This window comes from Anguilla anguilla, chromosome 18 (genome assembly GCF_013347855.1).
Source record: "Anguilla anguilla isolate fAngAng1 chromosome 18, fAngAng1.pri, whole genome shotgun sequence".
Taxonomy (NCBI): Eukaryota; Metazoa; Chordata; class Actinopteri; order Anguilliformes; family Anguillidae; genus Anguilla; species Anguilla anguilla.
Genome location: NC_049218.1, coordinates 29,386,942 through 29,409,452, shown reverse-complemented (window position 1 = coordinate 29,409,452; position 22,511 = coordinate 29,386,942). Strand labels below are relative to the sequence as shown.

Genomic DNA, 22,511 nt, shown 5'->3' with positions numbered 1-22,511 from the left:
CTTGAACCCCCGCGGTTGGCAGAGGATCACATCATGAGCCCTGATGAGGGAACGTTTGGTCCGCTACTCAAACATGCCACTCAGTCACGGCCTGTGCCAAGCTGGCCGAATGTCTCAAAGCAAAAACACAAAGCCGGGTACGAGAGATGAGCAACTACTGCAGTCCTGCAGGAGTCTCACTCAGCTGCTTAGCTCTCTATGGGAGCACTACAGTACGCTCATCCAGTATTAGTGTTCACAGGGAAAAGCGAAATTATTACTGTCTAATTATCTATGAATCCTTCTCTGTTCACTTTCTGTGAATTCAGTTTTTGCATCTGATTATACAGAATTGTAGTGTACATGTGCATGCAGTACAACAGTATTATTATTATTATTATTATTGTTGTTGTTGTTGTTATTGTTATAATAATAATAATAACAATAATGTTTTGTGGAAATAAATATATTTTCTTATTTGAACAAAAATTGAAATGTAATCAAATTTAATGGAAAACAGTCACCAGAAGAAGCAGTTTATTTTGAAAACATAGCAGGTCATTTTAATGAATGGGAGACAGTGAACTGGCACTCTGCTCAGTTTCACAATTACGCTCCAGCGGCAGCCATTTTATGAAACTATCCTTCTGAATCTGGCAGTGTAATTTGTGTGCGTTCTTCCTGAAATCTCCATTGATTGCGGTAAATCCTGGGGAGAAGAGTTCCATCTGTGTCCTTCTGAGGGTTCTGCGGTGTTGTTTATTTTCTAAAATCAGCTGAAGGCTTTTGTCATGCGCTTCAGATCATTGAGGAAATCAGGGTTGGGGTCCATTCTGTTCAGTCAATTTAAGAAATGATTCAAAACTCATTCGTTTTAAATTGCTCATAGAACATTATGAGCATTTTCAGTTCATTACCCAAATTGAAATGGCATTCCAGCCCTGGAAGAAACTCACTATTTCTTTTTGAGAGCTGAAACGTGATTAGTACTGTGTAGGCCTGTTCACCATGTCAACATTGTTGTTTCAGAAGTTATAGACTTCTTTATATTTCGTATTTTCGGAAATCAACTAGCGGTGTCATTCTTGCATCCTGCCTCCAGTCTTCAGCCAAAGTCAGGCTCAGTCCTGTGGATGGAAGCGCTGCCATGGTTACCCCGCTGCTCTGCTCCTCCCTCAGGTACTCTGGGCGGTCCGTTTCCCGTCCCCTCCCACCGATGCCGCCACAAGCCCAAGCGCTGCCTCTCCTCCGGCCCCGCCCTCCCGGCCAGCCCCCTGCTCTTCCACCCCAGCGCCAAGGGCTCCCAGATCGTCATGGACCTGTCCCAGAGGGCCGTGAAGAGGCAGGCCAGCTTCTGCAATGCCATCACCTTCAGCAACCGGCCCGTGGCAGTGCACGAGCAGGTCAAGCTCAAGGTACCCCCCCCCCAATAAACCCTGCCTCGTACGCGAACCCGCTGCTCTGTGTCCCCCCCCCCCCCCCACCCCGTGTGGTGCTCGTGTGTGGGCTGCGGCAGATCTGCGAGTTTCCACTGCTGATAGGGATCGCGCTGCCCCTGTCGACCCACACATGCCCCCACCCCCACCCCTCCCCCCGTCACGGCTGGTTTCCTCATGTTGCTTTGGTGGTTTGCCGGAGATAAGGCCACAAAAATAGCAGCTACTACTCCGGCGGGTTTCTGTTGTTTGTGTTTGTGCAGTCCAGACACCCAGGCCGTTTTGTGTTTGTGTTTGTGTACTCCGTGCACCCAGGAAAGCCCCTTCACTTCGTCCCCGCTCGTAGAGAGCTATACAACGGCTCTGCATGGCTATAACCAGTAATGCTTCTACAAATGTGTTAGTTTTGGATTTTATGGAATGGCAGTGTTGTATAATGGGTATAAGCAACCTAGAGGTTGTAGGTTCCATTCCCGAGGTAGGACACTGCCCTTGAGCAAGGTACTTAACCTACATTGCATCGGTATATATCCGGCTGTGTAAATCGATGCAGTGTAAATGGTATGTAAAAAGTTGTGTAAGCTGCTCAGGACAAGCGCATCTGCTAAATGCTAATGCTAATGCAATTAGCTACATTCTGTGTTGAAGATGCTGCAAGCCCTCGCCCTGTGTAGCTGTCCGCTCAGTGCAGTGCGTTGATAGGAAGCATGCAAAGCCCTCGGTATCACAGCGGAATGCCGTCTTCCTGTGAGGGGCGCAGACGAGCCTCCTGTGTTCCCGCAGATCACCAAGAAGCAGCCCTGCTGGAGTGGAGCCCTGCGCCTGGGCTTCACCTCCAAGGACCCGTCCCGCATCCACCCGGACAGCCTGCCCAAATACGCCTGCCCCGACCTGGTGTCCCAGACCGGCTTCTGGGGCAAGGCCCTGCCCGAGGAGTTCGCCAGCGAGGGGAACGTCGTCGCATTCTGGGTGGACAAGAAGGGGCGGGTCTTCTACCGCGTCAACGGCTCGGCGGCCATGCTGTTCTTCAGCGGCGTCCACACCGCCGGGCCCCTGTGGGCCATGATCGACGTCTACGGCCTGACTCGGGGTGTGCTTCTGCTCGGTAAGGGGGAGGTCTGACTTGGGGGGTGCTGACTTGGGGGGGCAGGGGGCAGGGGGCGGGGGGCGTGGGGTGGGGGGGTTGACCAGGGGCGTGCTCCTGCTCGGTGAGGGGGAAGTTTAGGGGTGCTTCTGCTCAGTGAGGGGGAGATTTTTGGGGGGCCATCCCACCAGGTATGTCGCTGTTTAGATGTGCCTTCCTCTTCTTCTCCTTTTTCGCCCGTTTGAGGGGCTCTACGTTTGTGTGGAGCCGCCGTCTCCCAGGCAACTGCATCCTCTGTGGAAAAAATGAGTTCAGGTTTTGAGAAAAAAAAGAGTTCAGTCTCTGTTTTTTTTTGTTGTTTTTTTTGTTTTCGGTATCACGATGAAATCTTCAGCAACGGCTTATTCGGAACGTGTGAACGGGTTTACAGTGGGGTCGTTTCAGTTTCCACTGCTTGTTATATTTTCCACCGCACACCAGCCGTGCTCCTCTGGGGAAAAGATTAGGAAAGCAGAGATTAGACCAGGAATGCCGGTGCACATGGCGGAATCGGAGGAACGACACCTCAGAAGGAACTGCGGGAAGCGGTTGTCGGGGGAAACCGCTCCGATCGTCCAGCCGGCCCTTTTTCGGGGGTTTTGGCCGCAAATAATTGACCGTAATGGAGCCGCATATTTCCTTCGCTGCCTTGAGCCTGAATCCTGATCGCCCTGCATAACGCGAGCGTAAAAATGCTCACTTGAGTTGTTTCAGGCCGCGGTGTGTTTTATTAGGTCTGTGTTTTTGTTGTGCACAGTGTCGTGCAATCGAATTAAACCACCGCAGCATTGCTGATTAAATTCAATGAGCTGGCACAAAGGTTAACATAGCAAGTTCTACAGGAATTTCCCTGAAATCGCTCAGTGAGCCGTTAACAAGTTGCAAAGTTGCTGTGGTAGTAATTCATACAGCATCCAAAGATTTATTTCTTTCTCCAATGGGATTTTCCGGTGGTCCATTTTTTGCTGTAACCTTTTATGTTACATATGAAATGTCAAAGGTTACAGGTCGGCTAATAAACCAATAATGAAACAGCACCGAGGCCTTCCTCGTGCCACTGGAGCAAATGCATCATCTGTGACAGGTTTGTCATTTACACTGGGCATGGTGCATTTGATTATATCAGTGTGGCATAATATAGATATTTATATTTTGCACTTTGTTCACGTAAATTCATACATGTACACATATTCAAATATGCCACTTTTAAGCGGAACCATCTTGGCTGTTCACGAGTGTAGGTTGGAGAAACGTGCTGCTTAAAACCACATTCACCCTCCTGGAAGCACACAAGCAGATCTGTTCAAACGTGTTCACAGATACAGACACAAAAGTAGTCGGAGTGCTTTGTTGTTGTTGTAATTGTTCTTCGAACCACAATATCTCAACGCGTCCGTATCACATGAGCTGTTTTGATTAGGCTACTGCTCATATTTACCATCCACACAGTGAAATCTGGACAGGGTCTGTCCTCTCTCGAGGGAAACGATGCTGTCATCGCGCTCGGTAAAAATAGGCCAGGGTCACATATTCGGCAGATAGCGGCGTTTAGCCTCATTCCGAGCGGTGCCAGCTGACCGTAGCCTCTCCCGTATCTCTCCGGGGCATTTTGTGTCCGGCGGGGAAGCGCTGCTATCTGGAGATTCCCCGGCCTCGCGCGCTGCTGCGATGACGTGCTTCGCGTAGCTCTTATTCCTCGACAGGCTCGGCGAGGGACGACCGCACAGAACGAGCGAGGCTAGGACAGCACGTTGTCCGCTACCGTTTAGCTGCGGCGCTAAGTAAGGACGGGCTAACGAAACCGAAGCGATAAGCGGTTACCGCCATTCGCGCCGGTCGCCGGCGGGGACATTTTCGGCGGTGCGTTTAGACAGCGGGCTGGACAGCTGCCAGAGCCAGGGTCCTCTCCAGGCGTCCTAGCCCCCTTTAACCCTGCATGCTTCACCTTTAAAAGGCCTTTCAGCCCCTATCTATACACTTTATAGAGTCCTTTGGCTCCACCCCATTCTCCAGAGCAGAGAGTCTGACTGACTGGCACCTTGTTCAAACCGACTCATAGTAGCATCAGGTGCTGTTTGATGCTATGCCGTAAAACCCCATTTATACAGTGGAACATGCATACATTTAGGCATTTACAGTAGCAGACACTTCATATATTTAAAATTGGAATCAAACCCACATCCTTTGAGTCACAAACCCAGATCCCTAATCATAATACTGCCATCGTTGTACTAATGATACTTCTTTTTACATCTTCCTTAATGCAATCTGTGAACATTAAGTTCCTTGGCATGAAGATTCAGTATATGCTGGGTTTGTAAGATTCAAAATTTAACCATGAACTAGAGAGCCAAGATCGCTTATTTGTTCTTTTAAGTCGTCTGAAAACATTCTTTTTCTGCATCTCTGTATCTGTACCTGTATATGTTCATATATTTCATCATCATTGATGTAAGAATTTCTCTAGCCCTGTGTGTGCGTGCGTGTGTGCGTGCGAGCGGACGTGTGTGTATGGGTGCGCGTATACATGCGTGTGTGTTTCTAAATATAGCAGATGTGAGAATGGCTTTCAGTGCGTGGAGCGGCGTCTCTGTGTTAGTCCCGGTTGATTTTTGGGTTGGTGTAACCGTGGGCTGCATTCAGGAGTCTGATGAGTCACTCCGCACAGCCCGCAGGAAGCTGGAGGGCCACTTCCCCTCTCCGCTTCGCTCCGTGGCATTACAGCGCGTTCGGCCGCGAGGGCGGCATATCTCCGCTGCAGCGTTCCCCTGACAACCAGCTGTAATTCTGACGCCGCTCAGACGCTGATATATGTGAGGTCACCGCGGAGCCAGCTCCGGGGAGCTAGCGCACGTGCGCTTCCCGCTACCCTGTCACCATGCACGAAGCCATCTTTACCTGTCACAGTGCATGAGGCCATCTTTGCCTGTCACCGTGCATGAGGCCATCTTTGCCTGTCACCGTGCATGAGGCCATCTTTGCCTGTCACCACGCAGGAGGCCATCTTTACCTGTCACCATGCATGAGGCCATCTTTACCTGTCACCATGCATGAAGCCATCTTTACCTGTCACTGTGCATGAGGCCATCTTTACCTGTCACTGTGCATGAAGCCATCTTTACCTGTCACCATGCAGGAGGCCATCTTTACCTGTCACCGTGCATGAGGCCATCTTTACCTGTCACCGTGCATGAGGCCATCTTTACCTGTCACCATGCATGAGGCCATCTTTACCTGTCACCGTGCATGAGGCCATCTTTACCTGTCACCGTGCATGAGGCCATCTTTACCTGTCACCATGCATGAGGCCATCTTTACCTGTCACTGTGCATGAGGCCATCTTTACCTGTCACCGTGCAGGAGGCCATCTTTACCTGTCACCGTGCACGAGGCCATCTTTACCTGTCACCGTGCATGAGGCCATCTTTACCTGTCACCATGCATGAGGCCATCTTTACCTGTCACCATGCATGAGGCCATCTTTTCCTGTCACCGTGCATGAGGCCATCTTTACCTGTCACCGTGCATGAGGCCATCTTTACCTGTCACCATGCATGAGGCCATCTTTACCTGTCACTGTGCATGAGGCCATCTTTACCTGTCACCGTGCATGAGGCCATCTTTACCTGTCACCATGCATGAGGCCATCTTTACCTGTCACTGTGCATGAGGCCATCTTTACCTGTCACCGTGCAGGAGGCCATCTTTACCTGTCACCGTGCACGAGGCCATCTTTACCTGTCAACGTGCATGAGGCCATCTTTACCTGTCACCATGCATGAGGCCATCTTTACCTGTCACCATGCATGAGGCCATCTTTTCCTGTCACCGTGCATGAGGCCATCTTTACCTGTCACCGTGCATGAGGCCATCTTTACCTGTCACCGTGCATGAGGCCATCTTTACCTGTCACCATGCATGAGGCCATCTTTACCTGTCACCACGCAGGAGGCCATCTTTACCTGTCACCACGCAGGAGGCCATGGGGCTTTAGCCTTAGCGTGCTGTGACATAATCTAACTGCGGCATCCTGGGTAGGAATACTGTAACAGGATTTCACTTTAGGATGTTCTTTTAAGCTTTGTAGCCTGCATTAAAGGGACAGGTCACCCTAAGTAGTGTTATTCATCCATTTTCTTACATCGAGAAATGTATTTTATAACAAACTGCACCTTTAATGTCAGTAGAATAATTTATAATTTCAGCAGATTAATTCCTTTATTAAGTTCCTAGCACAAGGCTGTCACATCTTTGAATACAGGATCGGGTGCAATGTGAAATCTGAAAAATGGCAACCTATATAAAGTTTTTTATTCGTTATTTTAGAGCAAGAGTGTTCATGTGAGCAGTGATATGAGAAGCATATTCATATATTCATATCTCTCTGACTCATAAAGTGGTTTTGCTGGGAAGTTCCATTGAAGGTGACAGCCTATATAAAGTTTTTTTTTCTAATTCGTTATTTTAGAGCAAGAGTGTTCATGTGAGCAGGGATACGAGAGGCATATTCATATATTCATATCTCTCTGACTCATAAAGTGGTTTTGCTGGGAAGTTTCACTGGAAGACAGATGGCAGGCGTGTAGTCCTGGCTTACACTGTGTCATGGGAATCTCTGTATAAAGTAACTGTATGAAGGTAAAGCATTCCAGCCGTAGCGGGAGCAGAATGGAAGAAGGTAAACCTTTATTGTGAAAATAAATGCATTATTAGCCTCTGTTAGGGATTCTTAAAATAATATAAAGACAGTGCGCATGAAATATAGGATAACAGATTCCAAACCTATATGATCATATAATTTATATTCAAGAGAGCATGTCAAGAGACTAACAATGGCAAAAATATGCATGCATTCAAAAATAACCATAGAGAATGCAAGGTATCGGTCAGGTGATCGACAGAATAGGATCCATAAAACAATCCAGTGGAAGTAGTGGGCAGGCTGTGATTGGCCAGGGAGATCCTACTGATACGAGCAGGAAATGTACAAGACCCAGGCACGTGCACATGATCTCACACATCAGTGCATAAAGACCAAGGAACAGATTTCAAAGATAATATATTGTGCTATAAAAACTAGCCATATATCATTTTTTTAATTGTAAACTGGCTTTGTTTAAAACCTTGAAAACAGAGGAATACATGTTTGTCAGACTTGCTTTACTGTATGTTGACCCAGTTTCTTCAGAGACTAACATATTGTGACTGCATCAGGTAAATGTCAGGTATGTTTACTGTGCTGTTTGACTGTGCCGTCAGGGTGTTTGTGTTTGTAATGAATGCTCTCTGAGGCAGACCTGTGCAGGGAAACGGTTCCTTTAGTAATGTCTCGTGGCAAAGCTGGTCATTGGGGAAAAGGCCCAGAGAGAGAAACTGTCTGTAAAATTACAATCACTTGCACTCAACACCAAGGACTAGGTCAAAAACCTTGGTGTCATTATTGACTCAGACTTAAATTTGGCGGCACACATCAGAAATGTCACAAAATTATCTTTTTACCATTTAAAGAATATTTCTAGAGTTCGACCGTTTCTATCTCAGGCTAATACTGAAAAAATAATGCATGGTTTTGTTACTAACAGGCTTGATTACTGTAATGCTGTCCTGTCTGGTCTTCCAAAAAAAAGGAATTGGTCAGTTACAACTTGTGCAGAACGCAGCAGCACGCGTACTGACAAAGACCAGAAGGAGAGCACACATCACTCCCAATTTAAAGTCCCTGCATTGGTTGCCTGTCAGTTTTAGAATAGATTTTAAGATCCTTTTATTGGTTTTTAAATCACTAATTGGCAATGCACCTGCCTATTTATCCGAGGTGCTTTTTAGGTATGTCCCCGGCAGAACCCTGAGATCCTCCGACGCTGGTCTCTTAACTGTTCCAAAGGCTGGAACAAAAAGGCATGGAGAAGCAGCTTTTAGCTATCATGGTCCTAGCCTTTGTAACAGCCTGCCGGAGGGTCTACGGGTTTCTGAATCTGTGGACATTTTTAAAAGAAATCTTAAGACACACCTTCTTGGCATTGCTTTTACCTAGGTATTTGCATTGCTTTTATTTTATTTATTTATTTCATTATTTATTTATTGTTATTATTATTACTATTACTATTAATGTTATTATTATTATTTGTTTGTTCCTTTCTCTCTTTTTAATTATTTTAATTATAATTGAAAATAATTCTTTTTTAATTATTTTAATTATTCTTTGCAATTATTTTCTGTGAAGCACATTGAGTTGCACTTACTGTATGAAATGTGCTGTACAAATAAAGTTTGATTGATTGATTGATTGATTGATACTTTACCGGGATTAAACTCTGCCAGTGTCTCAGTCTTTCCAGTGAGAGCAGTTCTTTTAAGTCATCACGTTCTTTTATTACTCCTAAAGAACAAAGACTAAGATATTTAATATTTTAATTGTCTTTGTTTATTAATGGGAGTGACAGCGTATTGGTACTGGGCATTAATGTTGCTTTCAGAAGTTGTGTGGCATTTACATTTTAACCAATCAGCAGTGAGACCATTTAGTGGACTGCCAATCGTCAGTGATCTTGAAGTGAATATCAATACAGAACTAACATCCTGTGTCGTACATCTGATGTTTGTGTTTAGAAATGACATCAAAAGGAATTTTTTTCCCATTTAGGAATTTGAAATAATACCATTGTTATCTTGGGGCTTGAAGTACGTGAGAACAGCTGTGAGAAACAAGTGTACAAGGTCTTTACATTTTTGTTAAAAACCAGTCTATTGGCTTTCATCCTGAGATAGGAGCAAACTCCCTTTGTGTGGACTGCAGCTGAGATCGTTTCAGTCAGATACACTACTCAGACTTGACCTCCACTTGCTGGAAACGCATCAAAGCTGCTATTAGTCCAATACAGTCAGGACGGGCCTCTTCAGGACTGCGCCACCTTAAATATATAATAAACTTTACGCAAATGTAACAGTTTGTTTACCTGTACCAGGCTTAGGACTTGAGACTGTTGTGGCTTTATTTAAGGAAGTACTCAGTACTGTTTGTATCCTGCTGTTTGCCGTAGTTACCGCAGCCAGCCCTCTTTACTGATGGGACGCTGTTGTGTTTGCTGATAACAGAAAGTGTGTTTCCCGTCCTCGCTGTGTGTTCCTGATTGGGGAATGAAGTCATGTGTCTCCCAGGCGCGATCTTAAACATGTGACCCGCTGATATGCCTTTCCCGCCACACGCTCTGTTTAACGGGAGAGCAGCAGCGGAGAGCAGCTGTGGGTGCCGTCCTGAGGTGGCTTTAGCGCTGATTGACCACCCATATGGAGCCTGACACTGCAAGGCGTGCACTCCTTTTCCCTTACCGTTTCTGTAGAAATGTGGCAGGATTATACAATACATGGCCAATTGTATGTGGACACCTGACACCCAACAACTCATCAAAAATGATCAGCGTTTAATATGGAGTTGGTCCACCCTTTGTTGCTATAACAACCTCCACTCTTCTGGGAAGACTTTATACTAGATGCTGGAGCATTGCTGCAGGGATTTGCTTCCATTCAGCCAGAAGAGCATTAGTGAGGCTGGGTACTGATTGGATGATTAGGCCTGGCTCACAGTTGGTTTTCCAATTGATCCCAAAGGTGTTGGATGGGGTTGAGGTCAGGGCTCTGTGCAGGCCAACCAATTCCTTCCTCACCATTCTTGACCATACCATTTCTATATGGACCTCCCTGTGTGCCCGGTGGCATTGTCATGCTGAAACAGGGAAGGGTCCTTCCCCAAACTGTTTGGGAAGCACAGAATTATCTAGAATGTGATTGTATGCTGCAGCATTAAGATTTGCCTTTGTTGGAACTAGGGGGCGTAGCCAGAACCACAGAAAACAGCCACAGACCAAGGGTTGTCCAGATACTTTTGGCCATGTAGTGTATTTACTGTAACAGGCTGTAGGCCTGAGAAAAAGAACTGGCCACCAGCCAGGTCTCCCACACTTAGCTTCAAACTAGCAGCACAAGTGGCGTGATTCCAGATTGCTTTCTCCAGTTTCATAGATTGTCCGACTGACCCTGTTCACACACAGATCACTGCCAGAAGAACAGATCAAACTCACCTTTTGGAAAATAGTAACAGTAAAGGTGGACTTTGACACAGAACTGTCACTTTGGTAGTTTACAGTAATCAGGTGCTGTATTAGAAACCTGAGCTCAATATCCTTTGGGTGCCTGTAATGTAGGATGCATCGAGTGTCAGATTCAGTGGGAAGGCCCCATCAGAGATGAGGGCCAGGTGTTATGTGTAGCTCTTAATGACTCTCATCAGATTGTGGCATTTATTTCACACACCAGAGTGGGGTAGTTTCAGTACACAAAAGTCTTAAGTGCAGTGTGTTATTTTTGCAAAGTAATTTCTTACAGTTAAAAACTATTTTTATTGACATACTTGCTAACCATAATATTTAACAGTGGATGGATTTAATAAAAGGGGTTTCATGTAAATTTACATAATACTAAATGTAGAAACTGAAATACCAGTGCCTCTAGTGGAATCACAATAAACACCTTTAATAACAATGAAATTACATGCAGTATTTTTGAAGTAATTTTTGTAAATGCACTGTGGAATATAGCATACGAGCTGCAGAATCGTACATCTGTGGCAGGGAATGATTGTTGTACGCCTGTTTAAAAGTGACAGGCGTAATGTTGAGTCCTATCTCCTTGATTGTGTGTGAGCGATGAGATAGATCTCACCTCGCTTTGCAGAGCTGGGGCGTTTCGTCCCCGTGTTCACGCTGTGGGCTGTACTGTAGGTCAGTCGGGCAGCCAGCATTCTCTCACGTGCTCACGTGTGATTGATTCGATCGCTTGAACTGGCCCTGTTCTCACGTACAAATCAACCTCCTTTCTGTGTGATATTGGGAAAAGCTCGGTCCTCAGCTGTCCTGCGATGTATCATCAGTTAGTCAGATCCGCTGGGGTAGGCCAGGGGGAGGTCACGTGACTCGGCAGGCAGATTTATCCTCTGTGGAATTGTCCCTGGCTCTGTGAGGTCAGCCTCGCACGTGTGCGGTTCAGTACAGGCCAGTCGCGTCATCACCAGCCACCTGACGCTAACGGCGGTGCGCGCTGTGTGGCGAGAGGGAGCTCAGCCGTTTCTTCACCGAGAACCTCGACTTTGCTTTAAAAAAAGAGGATTCTGTGGAAAAAAAGGCCTCAGACATCAAACTACCCTGAGAACGCCTTTCTATGTGCTTAAGAAAGGACGCGCTTGAAATACAATATGTCGCGGTTCAGCCAGCTGGAAATGTTTTTCCAAGCTGTCTCATTACTTATGGCAATATTAAAATCAGTCGCGTTAAATATGATGGTATTAAAATCACTGGCAGCAGGTATGAGGAACCCAGCCTCGTACGGTAAGTAGGGATATTTGAAAGTGTGCTTTATTTTCAACGGTATGATCAACAGTGTTCATCTTGTCAGAGAATCTTGAAGAGTGATTACATTGCTCTGCAGTAAAATGTTTAATCTGATGATATTGTTTATCTGCTATGCAGGCACTTTTCTCCTCAGTAGCTTACAGCAGCTGAATGAATGTTGATACATATGTGAATGTTGTATATACAGTTGGATGTGTTTACCAAGGCTGTTCAGGGCAGTGTCTTGTGCAAAAGGTACCCAAGCATGGTCCTAGATTCAGCCAAACATGTAAACATCATTAAACTTACAAATAAAGTTATGAATAAATGCAAGTTTTAGGCCTTCTAAACTTTCCAGCACTATTGAATTATGCAGTTAAATTGCACTATTTAGCCAAAAGCAACCCAAAAAAGTTAATTTTGGTGATTGCTGAAGTTGGCAAACTGTGTTTGTGGTAGGAAGGCCCTAACAAGTGCAGGAGTGGAATTTAAGAATGAATGTTGGTTGAATCCAGGCCATTGTTCTGTCTGTAAATTTTATTACTCCCTCTTAGTCATCTGCTTATGTATCCAGGCGCTCACCACCCCACCACACTTCTATCCGTGATTATGCTGGTGTGGTTTTCTGAGATATTCACACATTTGCACCATATTTTCCATCTTTTTTCGGGGGCTTGTGGTTCATTCCGTTCATTAAGTATTTGGGCTAAGGACAGAAAATCCAACACTCTGTTCACTGACCATTTATGAGTTGAAACCTGACGCGAATCTTCACATGATACTTTAACCAATAGTTGCCCAATAATGAAAAGAAATATAACCCATACGTGTGTCCGTAGTAATTTGAGTATTCTCCTTCAATGGACTGTTGCAGTTATTTTTTTTGGAACACTTAAGGACAAGAAGATCTGAAGGTGCATTAATGTCTGCAGAAATAGATATTCTTATTAATAATTATGTACGTGCTTTTTGTGTTGGCGGTTACTTTACAATAATAATCAAAATGTCATTTTTTTTAGGCGTGTTTCTGCGGTGAAAATAAACACGTCCGACCATGAAAACGAACCGTGACGGTTTGATGGATGGGGGACAGGGTGAGCAGAGGCGGTGTTTTCTGCGTGGCTTTTGAAAACGCGTCGGGGGCGATCGTTGCCACTGACAACCTGTCACTCGGTTCGCGGAGCAGTCGGTTAGAACCTCACGGAACGCGTCGTTTCAGACGAGGGCAGACCCAAAAGGTGTCAGCGCCGATATAAAACCATCTGCAACCGAGTCGGTCTTGGCTGGAGCTCGCTCGAGTTGTGCGATCTGAAATTAATGCACTACAGATTATTCAGTATGTGGTGCAGGCCTGTTTTTTTTATAGGCATTTCACTTCCAATATGTCACTCTGAATATTTGTTGTCTTATATCCAAGTTCCATGACTACGTCCAGTAATCACATTGCCGCGCTCGCTGGAAAGTTCGTTTATATGCGGCATAAATTGAAAATCGTTCGGATGAAACGAAAACGCTTCATGTGATTGCGACACAATCGATGCCTTTGTCAGGTTTTCTCCGTTTTTGCAATCAAGCCTTTCTCTCAGCTTGTCATAACAGAATCAATGTAAGCAGCACATGGGGCCAGATCCTGGTACTAAATGACTGTTTTTAAGTGTGAAGGATCAGATTGTCAGAACCAAGCCAGCACAGACATTTATTCAGATCTGATTGGTTGTTCTTGCATGCAACCGCACGTATGCCAATTTTGAACATGATCGATTTTGTATGGATGATGAAATAATAACTGAAGTTCATTTCTCAAGGGTACAGCACCTTTGCCTAGGTCGCAGATACAAACCCAGCAGTAGATACCAAACCCATATTCTGCTGAGCTGCAGTGTAGCTTTTTTTTTTCTTGTCGCTTAAATGGGGGTATGTTTTTCATACCATAAACAGCAAGTTCAGTGGTGATCCTGATGATAGAAATACTAGTTTGGCAAGTTGTGCAGAATGTTTAAGATTTCAACCGTGGGCATTCTGGGAAATAAAGCACACACCAAATATAGATTTATGCGCAGTGTAAATGCATTTGACTAAATTACACTACGTTACCTTCACTGAGCAGATGCATATCCAGAGTGATTTACAGAAGGAGAGAACATCAGTGTACTGTAGGTCTCAGGAAGAATGTCACCAAGAAGGCATGGAAGTCTGTTTATTATGGAGAAGTGTAAAGTTAGCCAAACAAATCACCAATTAGCATTGTGAACAAAAGTAAATACCACCACACAGCTAAGCCTATCCTTTCACAACTATACTGCACCATTACTACTGCTACTCCACTGTCGAGGTGAAGGGGCGAGTCTGAAGCATGGGATGTGTGTGCTGGAAAGGGGGGGGGGGGCACTGCTGTCCTGACTGGCACGGAGAGCTGGCCAATGTGGATTTGGCATACGGTGGGCATTTCCCCATCTGGCGAAAACAGCCCGTTTCTGCTTTAGCGTTTTTCACATGAGCAAATGTAATAAATTGTTCCACAGCTTTCAGCTCAGATTTGCTGAGATGTGTATGAATATATGACGTAAATCATCTGGACCATTAAGTGCAGTACACTTCTGCTGACATCCATGTTTTTTTCTGTAAACGAGAGAGAGAAAGAGAGAAAGGAACGGGTTTTCTTTGTTAGTTTATGAAGGCATCTGATTGGCCTGAAGGTTTGAATTTGCTCAAATAAACAATTCCAAACTAATGTTACAAATTAAAGATCCAAAAATAATAAGCCTGAACGTAGAATGGTTCTGCTGATGTGCACAGTCCTTTAGTGAAGCTTATTAAGTCCACAGGAAATCTCTTATGGAGCTGAAGACCTGCGACCCTCCATTTTATAGACCTTTGGCCAATCGGAAAGCTTGGCACAGCCATACATGCGGATGTCCACTATTACTCCCCGTGAATGACCAACCACTTGAACCCTGTTCAACGAAACTAAAATAACAGATCATGTGCTCTGATTATTTGGAATTTTACCCTGGATAAAGTGTAAGAGTTTTATTCTGATTTCCTTTTCCCGAAATGACATCGAACATGTTTTTTTTTCCGGTTTTTGTATCTGACATGGACGTTCCCAGCTTCCACAGTTCATGCCCTTTCCCTGTCCTGACACAGAAAACCAAAATGTCAGCAGTACTCATTTTGACAGTCTGAGATTTTGGCATAATGGTGTACTGGAATTCATCACACACAAGATGCGCATAAAAGTTTTTTTGTAGCTTTGTGGCACAGCTTGCAACAGTAATGCATGCATGCACATGTTGGCAGTGCAATCTCTAGAAGTGACTGGTGATTTATTGTTTTTAATTTTTCCTGTGCGCTGTTCCCTGCCATTGGCAGTTTCTGTTACCAGCAAGGTCAACATGTTTAACTTATTAACAGAAAAATGTATCTGTGTAGCTGTGCACATCTACTGTGATTGAATTACTTCAGCGATATTGTACAGAAACGCAATTAGATAATAACTTAAATAATTAAACCTCCTGGCAGCCAGGGGACAGGGGAGCTCAGAATGTGTTCCAGATCATAATCACTTTCAGATGGCTGAAAAATGTATTACCAATAGCGAAGGCCCCATATGGAGGTTTCCTTTGGGGGGTTCCCTTGTCTAAAACAATATGAGACCGTAATTGGGGAAATGTGTTTGTGGTCAGAGGGAATCACTGGAGAACTCCAAATGTTGCTTTTCACAATCCGCACTCTTTGCTGATGGTGCATTCTTTGCGCATGGTTCAGCGTAGGCGACAGGACATGTTTATAGAGGCCCGGCAGAGATATGGAAGCCTGCAGAAACCTCTAAAGGCAACCCTGAAACTAGCAGATGCATCTCAGCACAGTAACTCAGCGCTGTAACTCAGCACCATAACTCAACACTGAAACTCAGGACTTTAACTCAGCACTGAAACTCAGCACCGTAACTCAGGACAGTGACTCAGCGCTGTAACTCAGCACCATAACTCAACACTGAAACTCAGCACCGTAACTTAGCACTGAAACTCAGCACCGTAACTCAGCACTGTAACCCAGCCCTGTAACTTAGCACTGTAACTCAGCCCTGTAACTTAGCACTGTAACTCAGCACCATAACTCAGCACTGTAATTCAGCACCATAACTCAACACTGAAACTCAGCACTGAAACTCAGCCCTGTAACTTAGCACTGTAACTCCGCACTGAAACTCAACACCATAACTCAGCACAGTAACTCAGCACTGTAACTCATGGACTGTAACTCAGCCCTATAACTCAATACCATAACTCAGCACTTTAACTCAGCACCGTAACTCAGCATTGTAACTCAGTGTAGTAACTCAGCACTGTAACTCAGCATTGTAACTCAGCGTAGTAACTCAGCATTGTAACTCAGCACTGTAACTCAGCACCGTAACTCAGGACTGTAACTCAGTACTGTAACTCAGAACTACCCTACTTGCACCAAATTATATTACCATTTTTTTCTTTGTATATTTTTTCTCAGTATTGATAGTTATGTATTTTATTTGGGGTGTTTTTCCCTTGGTTCACATTTCCTCAATTTTGAGCATGTTGCATTAAGGTTAAATGCTTTATAATGTGTTTGGACTAGCTTGCTAAAGCTAAATGATGGGTCAGTTACCCAGTCTTTGAAAATATTACATTTTCTTCGGAAACTGAATAAAGTTGGTTGGTCAGATCTGTGTCCAGAAAAAATACAAATTAGCTTGTGGAACAGACCTAGGTTCCATAGGGAGAGAAACGGTGTTTGTGTGTTCAGCTTGTGATCTGTTTAAAGCCACTGCCAGTAAGTTAGTGACACATTAGAAAACAAGAAGCATAGCTCATCTGCATTTGCACCTGCCAGAGCTCCTCTTGTCCTCATAGATTTTCCCTATTGTGCTAGCATAACACTTTGTGTCTTTCATTTAGAAATACGTTCATTTTAGATGTAGAGATGGAGTCTTAGGAGCACCCAGGTGTCAGTTTAAAAAATAAAAGATATATATATACACATTTTTACAAAGTTGTTTTTAATGTTTTAGCCTCTTAATACCTTTTCTACTCTTATTTTTATATTTTTTTAACATCCTGTTATTTACTATATTCTTTTAACCTTGTATCTGTATCTGTTCCTCTGTTTGGCCCTCTTTCATGCTGCTCCTATTTTCATGTTAATTTATTCATATACTTTGTTTTAATGTGTCCCTTAAGCTGTCGTCTACATCTTGTATTATTTTATTTCTTTTTTGTGTGTAAAGCACTTTGTAACTTTGTTTTTGAAAAGTGCTATACAAATAAAGTTTATTATTATTATTATTATTATTATTATTATTATTATTATTATTATATAGGTCCTCTACATCAGCCACCTTAATTACCAATACAGATATGGTCCAGAAATTGAAATATCGGCCCTATATATCAGTCCACCCAGATATTGGTCTGGATCTAAATCCAACACAAGACCGCAGTGTCTGGTTTAAGGTCAGAACATGTGATAGCTTGTGTTTTACAACCTCATCCCAAATAATCCTGGGCCTGTCAACAATGGAGGCACTCCCAAAAACGAACACAGGTGCGAGCTCTGCTTGCCTCCGCCCCCCTCCTGATAGGCTTGGATAAAGCTGGACTCCCTCCAGCCAATCAGACTGACAGCACCCCCCCCTCCATCTCCAATCAGGAGAAATGACCTTGGGGAGGTCATGCCCCACTCCACTATAGATAACAGAGCCTCCCCTCCTAGCTCTATAGCACATCAAATACACTCATTAAAAACACTGTGAGTGATTTACTTCACTTTCACAGATAGTGTGGGTTTTATTACTTTTTTCATCTTCAAACAAAACTTTAAAACAAATGTCAAATGCTGAAATATATTCATCAGGAAGTAATATGTCTGCTGTAGTTTTTTTTTCTGTACTGTGGTGATGGGGAAACTATTTATTCACCAAATAATTTAACCGTGGATGTGGCAATATGTGTTTGTTCAAGGGGAGAGCTGCATTTATTTTTAAAGTGAAATAATGTAAACCATTGATTGCAGTATTTACATAATTTCAGAATGCATATACTCTAAAAGTAATGTGTTTGCAAAAAGGTAGATGTTAAGCCCCATGGGTTGAATTTGGCCTGAATCGAACACAGAGAAACCTGAGAAATGTAGAAGATTGCAAATGGCTGCTGTATAATGAGTATAATGAGTCCTGTAAGCTAACAGAGGCCCAAAGCTGGCACAGTTCTCACTCTTTGAATTGGATTTGGTTTGAAGCAGCCGGAATGTCCTTTCAGAAACTACCCTGACGCAGCCGACCTCTAATCCTCCATCTTTCCCTCCTTCCACTGCATGACACAACCTACTTTACACCAAGTAGGCACCTGAAACCAAGCAAGATTAAAGTATGCTTTAATCAATGTGTGTATCAAATAGCACATCTCATAAGTGTGTGTGTGTGTGTGTGTGTGTGTGTGTGTTTGTGAGTGTGGGTGTGTGCGTGCGCGCGTGTGTGTGCGCGCGCGTGTGTGTGTGTGTGTGTGTGTGTTCACAATTTCCTCCGGAAACTGCTATGAACTTTTGTGACCTCACTCAATTTTGTTCACCTTATATTTTCTCAATAATCCCAAAGAAACACATTTTATCATGTTACTGAAATGTGGACAGGGAGCCAATTCAATCAGTTCAGCATAAATATTATTTTCTCATTCGTGGCCCGGGCTTCAAGTACCATGAGAATTTTAGACATTAGATTTAGTGAAGCTAATAGATAAGAGTCTGTTTGATTTGAGCCAGCAGGTATTGTGGTTGAATTTATTCTGCTGACCATTTCCTGTGTTCTCTGGTTTGATTAACAGGAATATCAAAAGGAAGTAGAAATGCAGAAATGTTAACAGATTATATTCCTTGCAGTACTTAATTATCATACTGAAATAACTGGGAGAGAACATTTACTGGAAATGCTATCAGTATGTTAGAAGGTCAATACAGTTTCATCTGGTCTTAATATTCAATTACAGATTTACGTGAGGCACATTTGAATTTGTTAATATCTTTTGTGTAATAATGTTGCATTTAGAAGTGAGATTATTAGGTTGATGCTTTTATTGGCATTATTATACTTTCCTAGGCCGATACCCTTAAATTTAATAGATTGCTTTCAGTTGTACATTTAAGCACACTTAAATTGATTGAAGTAGAATTCGCCCACAATTTAATAAATGTACTTTTTTGTCCTTTACCTTTTGTAAATTAGTCCATACTGAAGGTTTCATTTTATTATGCAATAAAGAAAGCTTGTCTGAAATTCTTTGCTGGATAGAGTTGTGCAACCCACGCTGTACATTTCATTATTTTTCTCTGTTCATCAGAACCTATAGAGTACCGAATCTGAAGGGAGAAGTGCTCATTTCATTAGAAATTATACATAATAACTCTGCCTTTGAAGACTGGTATTGATGTTGTGTCAACACAACATACAGTGCCCTGAAAAAGTATTTTCCAACTTCCTGATTTCCTCTATTATTGCATATTTGTCACACTGAATGGTTTCAGATCTTTCGACAAAATGTAATATGAGACAGGAACGTGTTTTGAGTAAACAAAATGAACGGTTTAAATTATTTCATTTATTTAATGAAAAAAGTTATCAAACACACCTATCACCCATGTGAAGAGGTAATTGGTTACTCAATCAACCAATTAACCAAATTTAATTGATAATTAGATTCAGCTGATTGAACACAGCCAGGCTTGATTGCAGTCAGCCTTGTTGAATCTAACCCTCACTCATGTTGAACCTTACCATCAGAGTGAAGTAGTCACCACAAAGTTTTTACAAGCATGCTATGCCGTGATAAAAGGAAATTCCAGAAGAGATGAGAAAAAAGTAGTTGAAATACATAAGGAAGGTCTGGAAAGGATTACAAAGCCATTTCTTAGGCTCTGGGACTCCCTCATACCAAAGTAAGAGCCGTTATCTCCAAATGGAGGACACTTGGAACAGTGGTGAATATTCCATATGTCAAAGTTTCACCAAGGGTGCAGTGACAATTCACCCAGGAAGTCACACAAAATCCCAGAACATTCGAAAAAACTGCAGGCCTCTGTATCCTCAGCTACGGTCAGTGTTCATGACTCCACAGTAGGAAAGCAACTAGGCAAAAATGTGATTCATGGGAGGGCAGCAATGCACAAACCACTGCGAACCAAGAGAAACATCAATGCTCCTTTATATTTGCGAAAAAGCACCTGGATGATCCCTAAGGATATCTGTGTGACAGATATGGTAATATAGGAAATCCGGAGGGGTCAAATCCTTTTTCACAGCACTGCACAGTACCTGTTTGTTTTTCTGTGCATTTTGAGCCAAAAAGCGTTTCACTGAGCAAATTCAGTCACTGCTCAAGTTTGAAGTGGCAGCCAGCTGTACCGTCTGTCTGTGCGTGGGTTTGGGAGTTCATAAGTTAGACTGGAAAAAAAAAGGAATTCATTTGATGCGTGAGTCATCTCAGTTTATTTAACAGCTCAAATATTAATGCATTTTTTATATTTTGTTTGTTCCACTGTGTTTCAAAGTGTTTCTGCTAAAAAGGCCCAAAAAGGAGTTTTCATTATTTTTTTCAAAGCTTTTTTTAAGCAACGGCAGATTCCTTGCCAGATTCTCGACAGAGACAAACTTTGAAAAGCTTTGAAAGGACAGAGAATGCATGTTCTACCTGTCTAAGAGAGAATGACAGTTTAAGGCTGATGCATTCTGTAAAGAAGAAACTGACACACAAGTCCTCTAATCTTATACAATGTGACCCATAGGACACAAATTTCTTCCTTATTGACGAGCACTAATTAAGGACTACGCGTCTGCTCAATGCGGAAATTAAAAATGTGTCTTAAATGTCAACTCGCATTAGATTGTTGTGGCTCTTTCTGCAGCTTTGTGTTTGTAATCTACTGCAGTGGTGTATATGGTGAATTAAACAGGAGAATTTGAACCGTCCCCTTGCATCTTTATGTCATGAAGCTGAAATTGCTTTGAGAGAATAAAAGTAAAAGTAGCTCGCAGAGGGGAAATGGTGTGAACTGTTTTCCCCCACCGCGCGCCAGGTGGCATCCCGAGAGACTGTAGGACAGGGGTACACAACAAGCGCCTGTGATGTTTTAGGATTTCCTACCCACTTCTGATTTTAGTCATTCAGTCTTTTTTTTGTTTTGATCTGGCAAATTTGATAAAGCCGTCCGCCATAGCTGCAGACTGCACGTCCATCCTTGGTGAAGATGTCTCACTGTGTTCAGATGTAGAGAGAGAACTGTATGCCCGGATAGACTCCACCCCTCCGGTACCTCAGCTGTGACCCCTGCTTTACCTGGACAGGTAGAGAGAGACTGGGCCGTTCATAACCCATTGCTAGACTACATATAGCAGGGTTCCGCACATTTGCAAATACCCAGAAACCTTTGCCAAAGTCTGGCATATTGTACAGAAAACTTTGGGGCCTGAGCATGCATTACTCAGACAGTTCTACCCACAGAAATACAATGCTCCAGCTGCGTGCTCTTTTCTCACCAACAGCACATTCTGTCTGTTAATAAGCCCTGCTATCCGCCTCCACCACCACCACCACCTCCCTGCCTGTCAGCGAACAGAGCCGTCGAAGTAGTGTGGTTCGGAGTCAGGAGACGCCCGGAGAAACGGCCGCATTTGGGTTCTCAAACAGGATAATTTGATTTCAGCGCTGCCGGAACAGGTGGCGAGCGCGTGTGCGCTCAGCGGCCGTCCAATTTAGATACGCATCTACAACTCATATTCCGCAGCGTCGAGCGCGTTAGCCCGCGGCTATTCCCCCTGCTTATCGGCAGCAAGACAAAGGAGGCACTCCTCATGCGCAGCAGCGGGACGCTCTTATCTTTATGGATGGTGGCGGCTGGGCCGGTGTCACCGGGACCGTTGAGCCGTCGCAGGGGGAGATGGAAACGTACGACTTCCTCACGGCTTTGTTGACTTCCGTGTGGCCAGACTCCACATTACAGCAGGATAGATAACAGCCGTGAAGATAGGAGAGTTTAATTTCCCTCTCAAGGTAAAGATTGTGCAGATTGTAAAGACCGCGACTGTGCGTCTCATAAATATTGCTTATCGGGCGCCCTGTTGCTGATCCGCGTTGCCCGTGGGATGCTTTCCTGCGTGTGGTTATCTGTCCTTCTGATGTTGAGGTCTGATCTCCTCGGTGACCGGTGTTAGGAACATCCTATGCTTATCTGTGCCTTCGATGGCATTTGAAATGGCCTGAGCTTTCTCAGTGATGTTTTTATGATGCCCCCCAAAATGTGTGCATGGCCAGTTCTGTCTATTTTCTGATCCTGGGGTTATTTCGTCATATCTGAACGTCCACTTGAATGATCGAGAGTTCTCGTACCAGTTCAGCGGCTTGAAAACAGCCTGAGCGGTTTCTAAAATGTGAAACTTAACTGAATAATTTAATTTTGTCCACAGGAAATCAATATGGAGACCGTGTGCTGGTATTGCAGTGAGTCTGGTGTTAATAGTCACTGCTGTATACTACTGGAACTAATACTACTGCTGTTAGTTCCCTT

The 22,511-nt window shown here is 43.8% G+C and overlaps 1 protein-coding gene across 2 annotated transcripts in view; it reads left to right on the top strand.

Annotated features, from left to right (window-relative positions):
- Positions 1 to 22,511, top strand: part of LOC118218476 (E3 ubiquitin-protein ligase NEURL1-like) — a 77,216-nt gene that overhangs the window by 35,236 nt on the left and 19,469 nt on the right. For both annotated transcript variants that reach the window (XM_035401152.1, XM_035401153.1), the window contains exons 2-3: positions 1,159 to 1,394; positions 2,199 to 2,520. In XM_035401152.1, the coding sequence (XP_035257043.1) occupies positions 1,159 to 1,394; positions 2,199 to 2,520 (558 nt within the window). The remainder of the gene's footprint in view (positions 1 to 1,158; positions 1,395 to 2,198; positions 2,521 to 22,511) is intronic.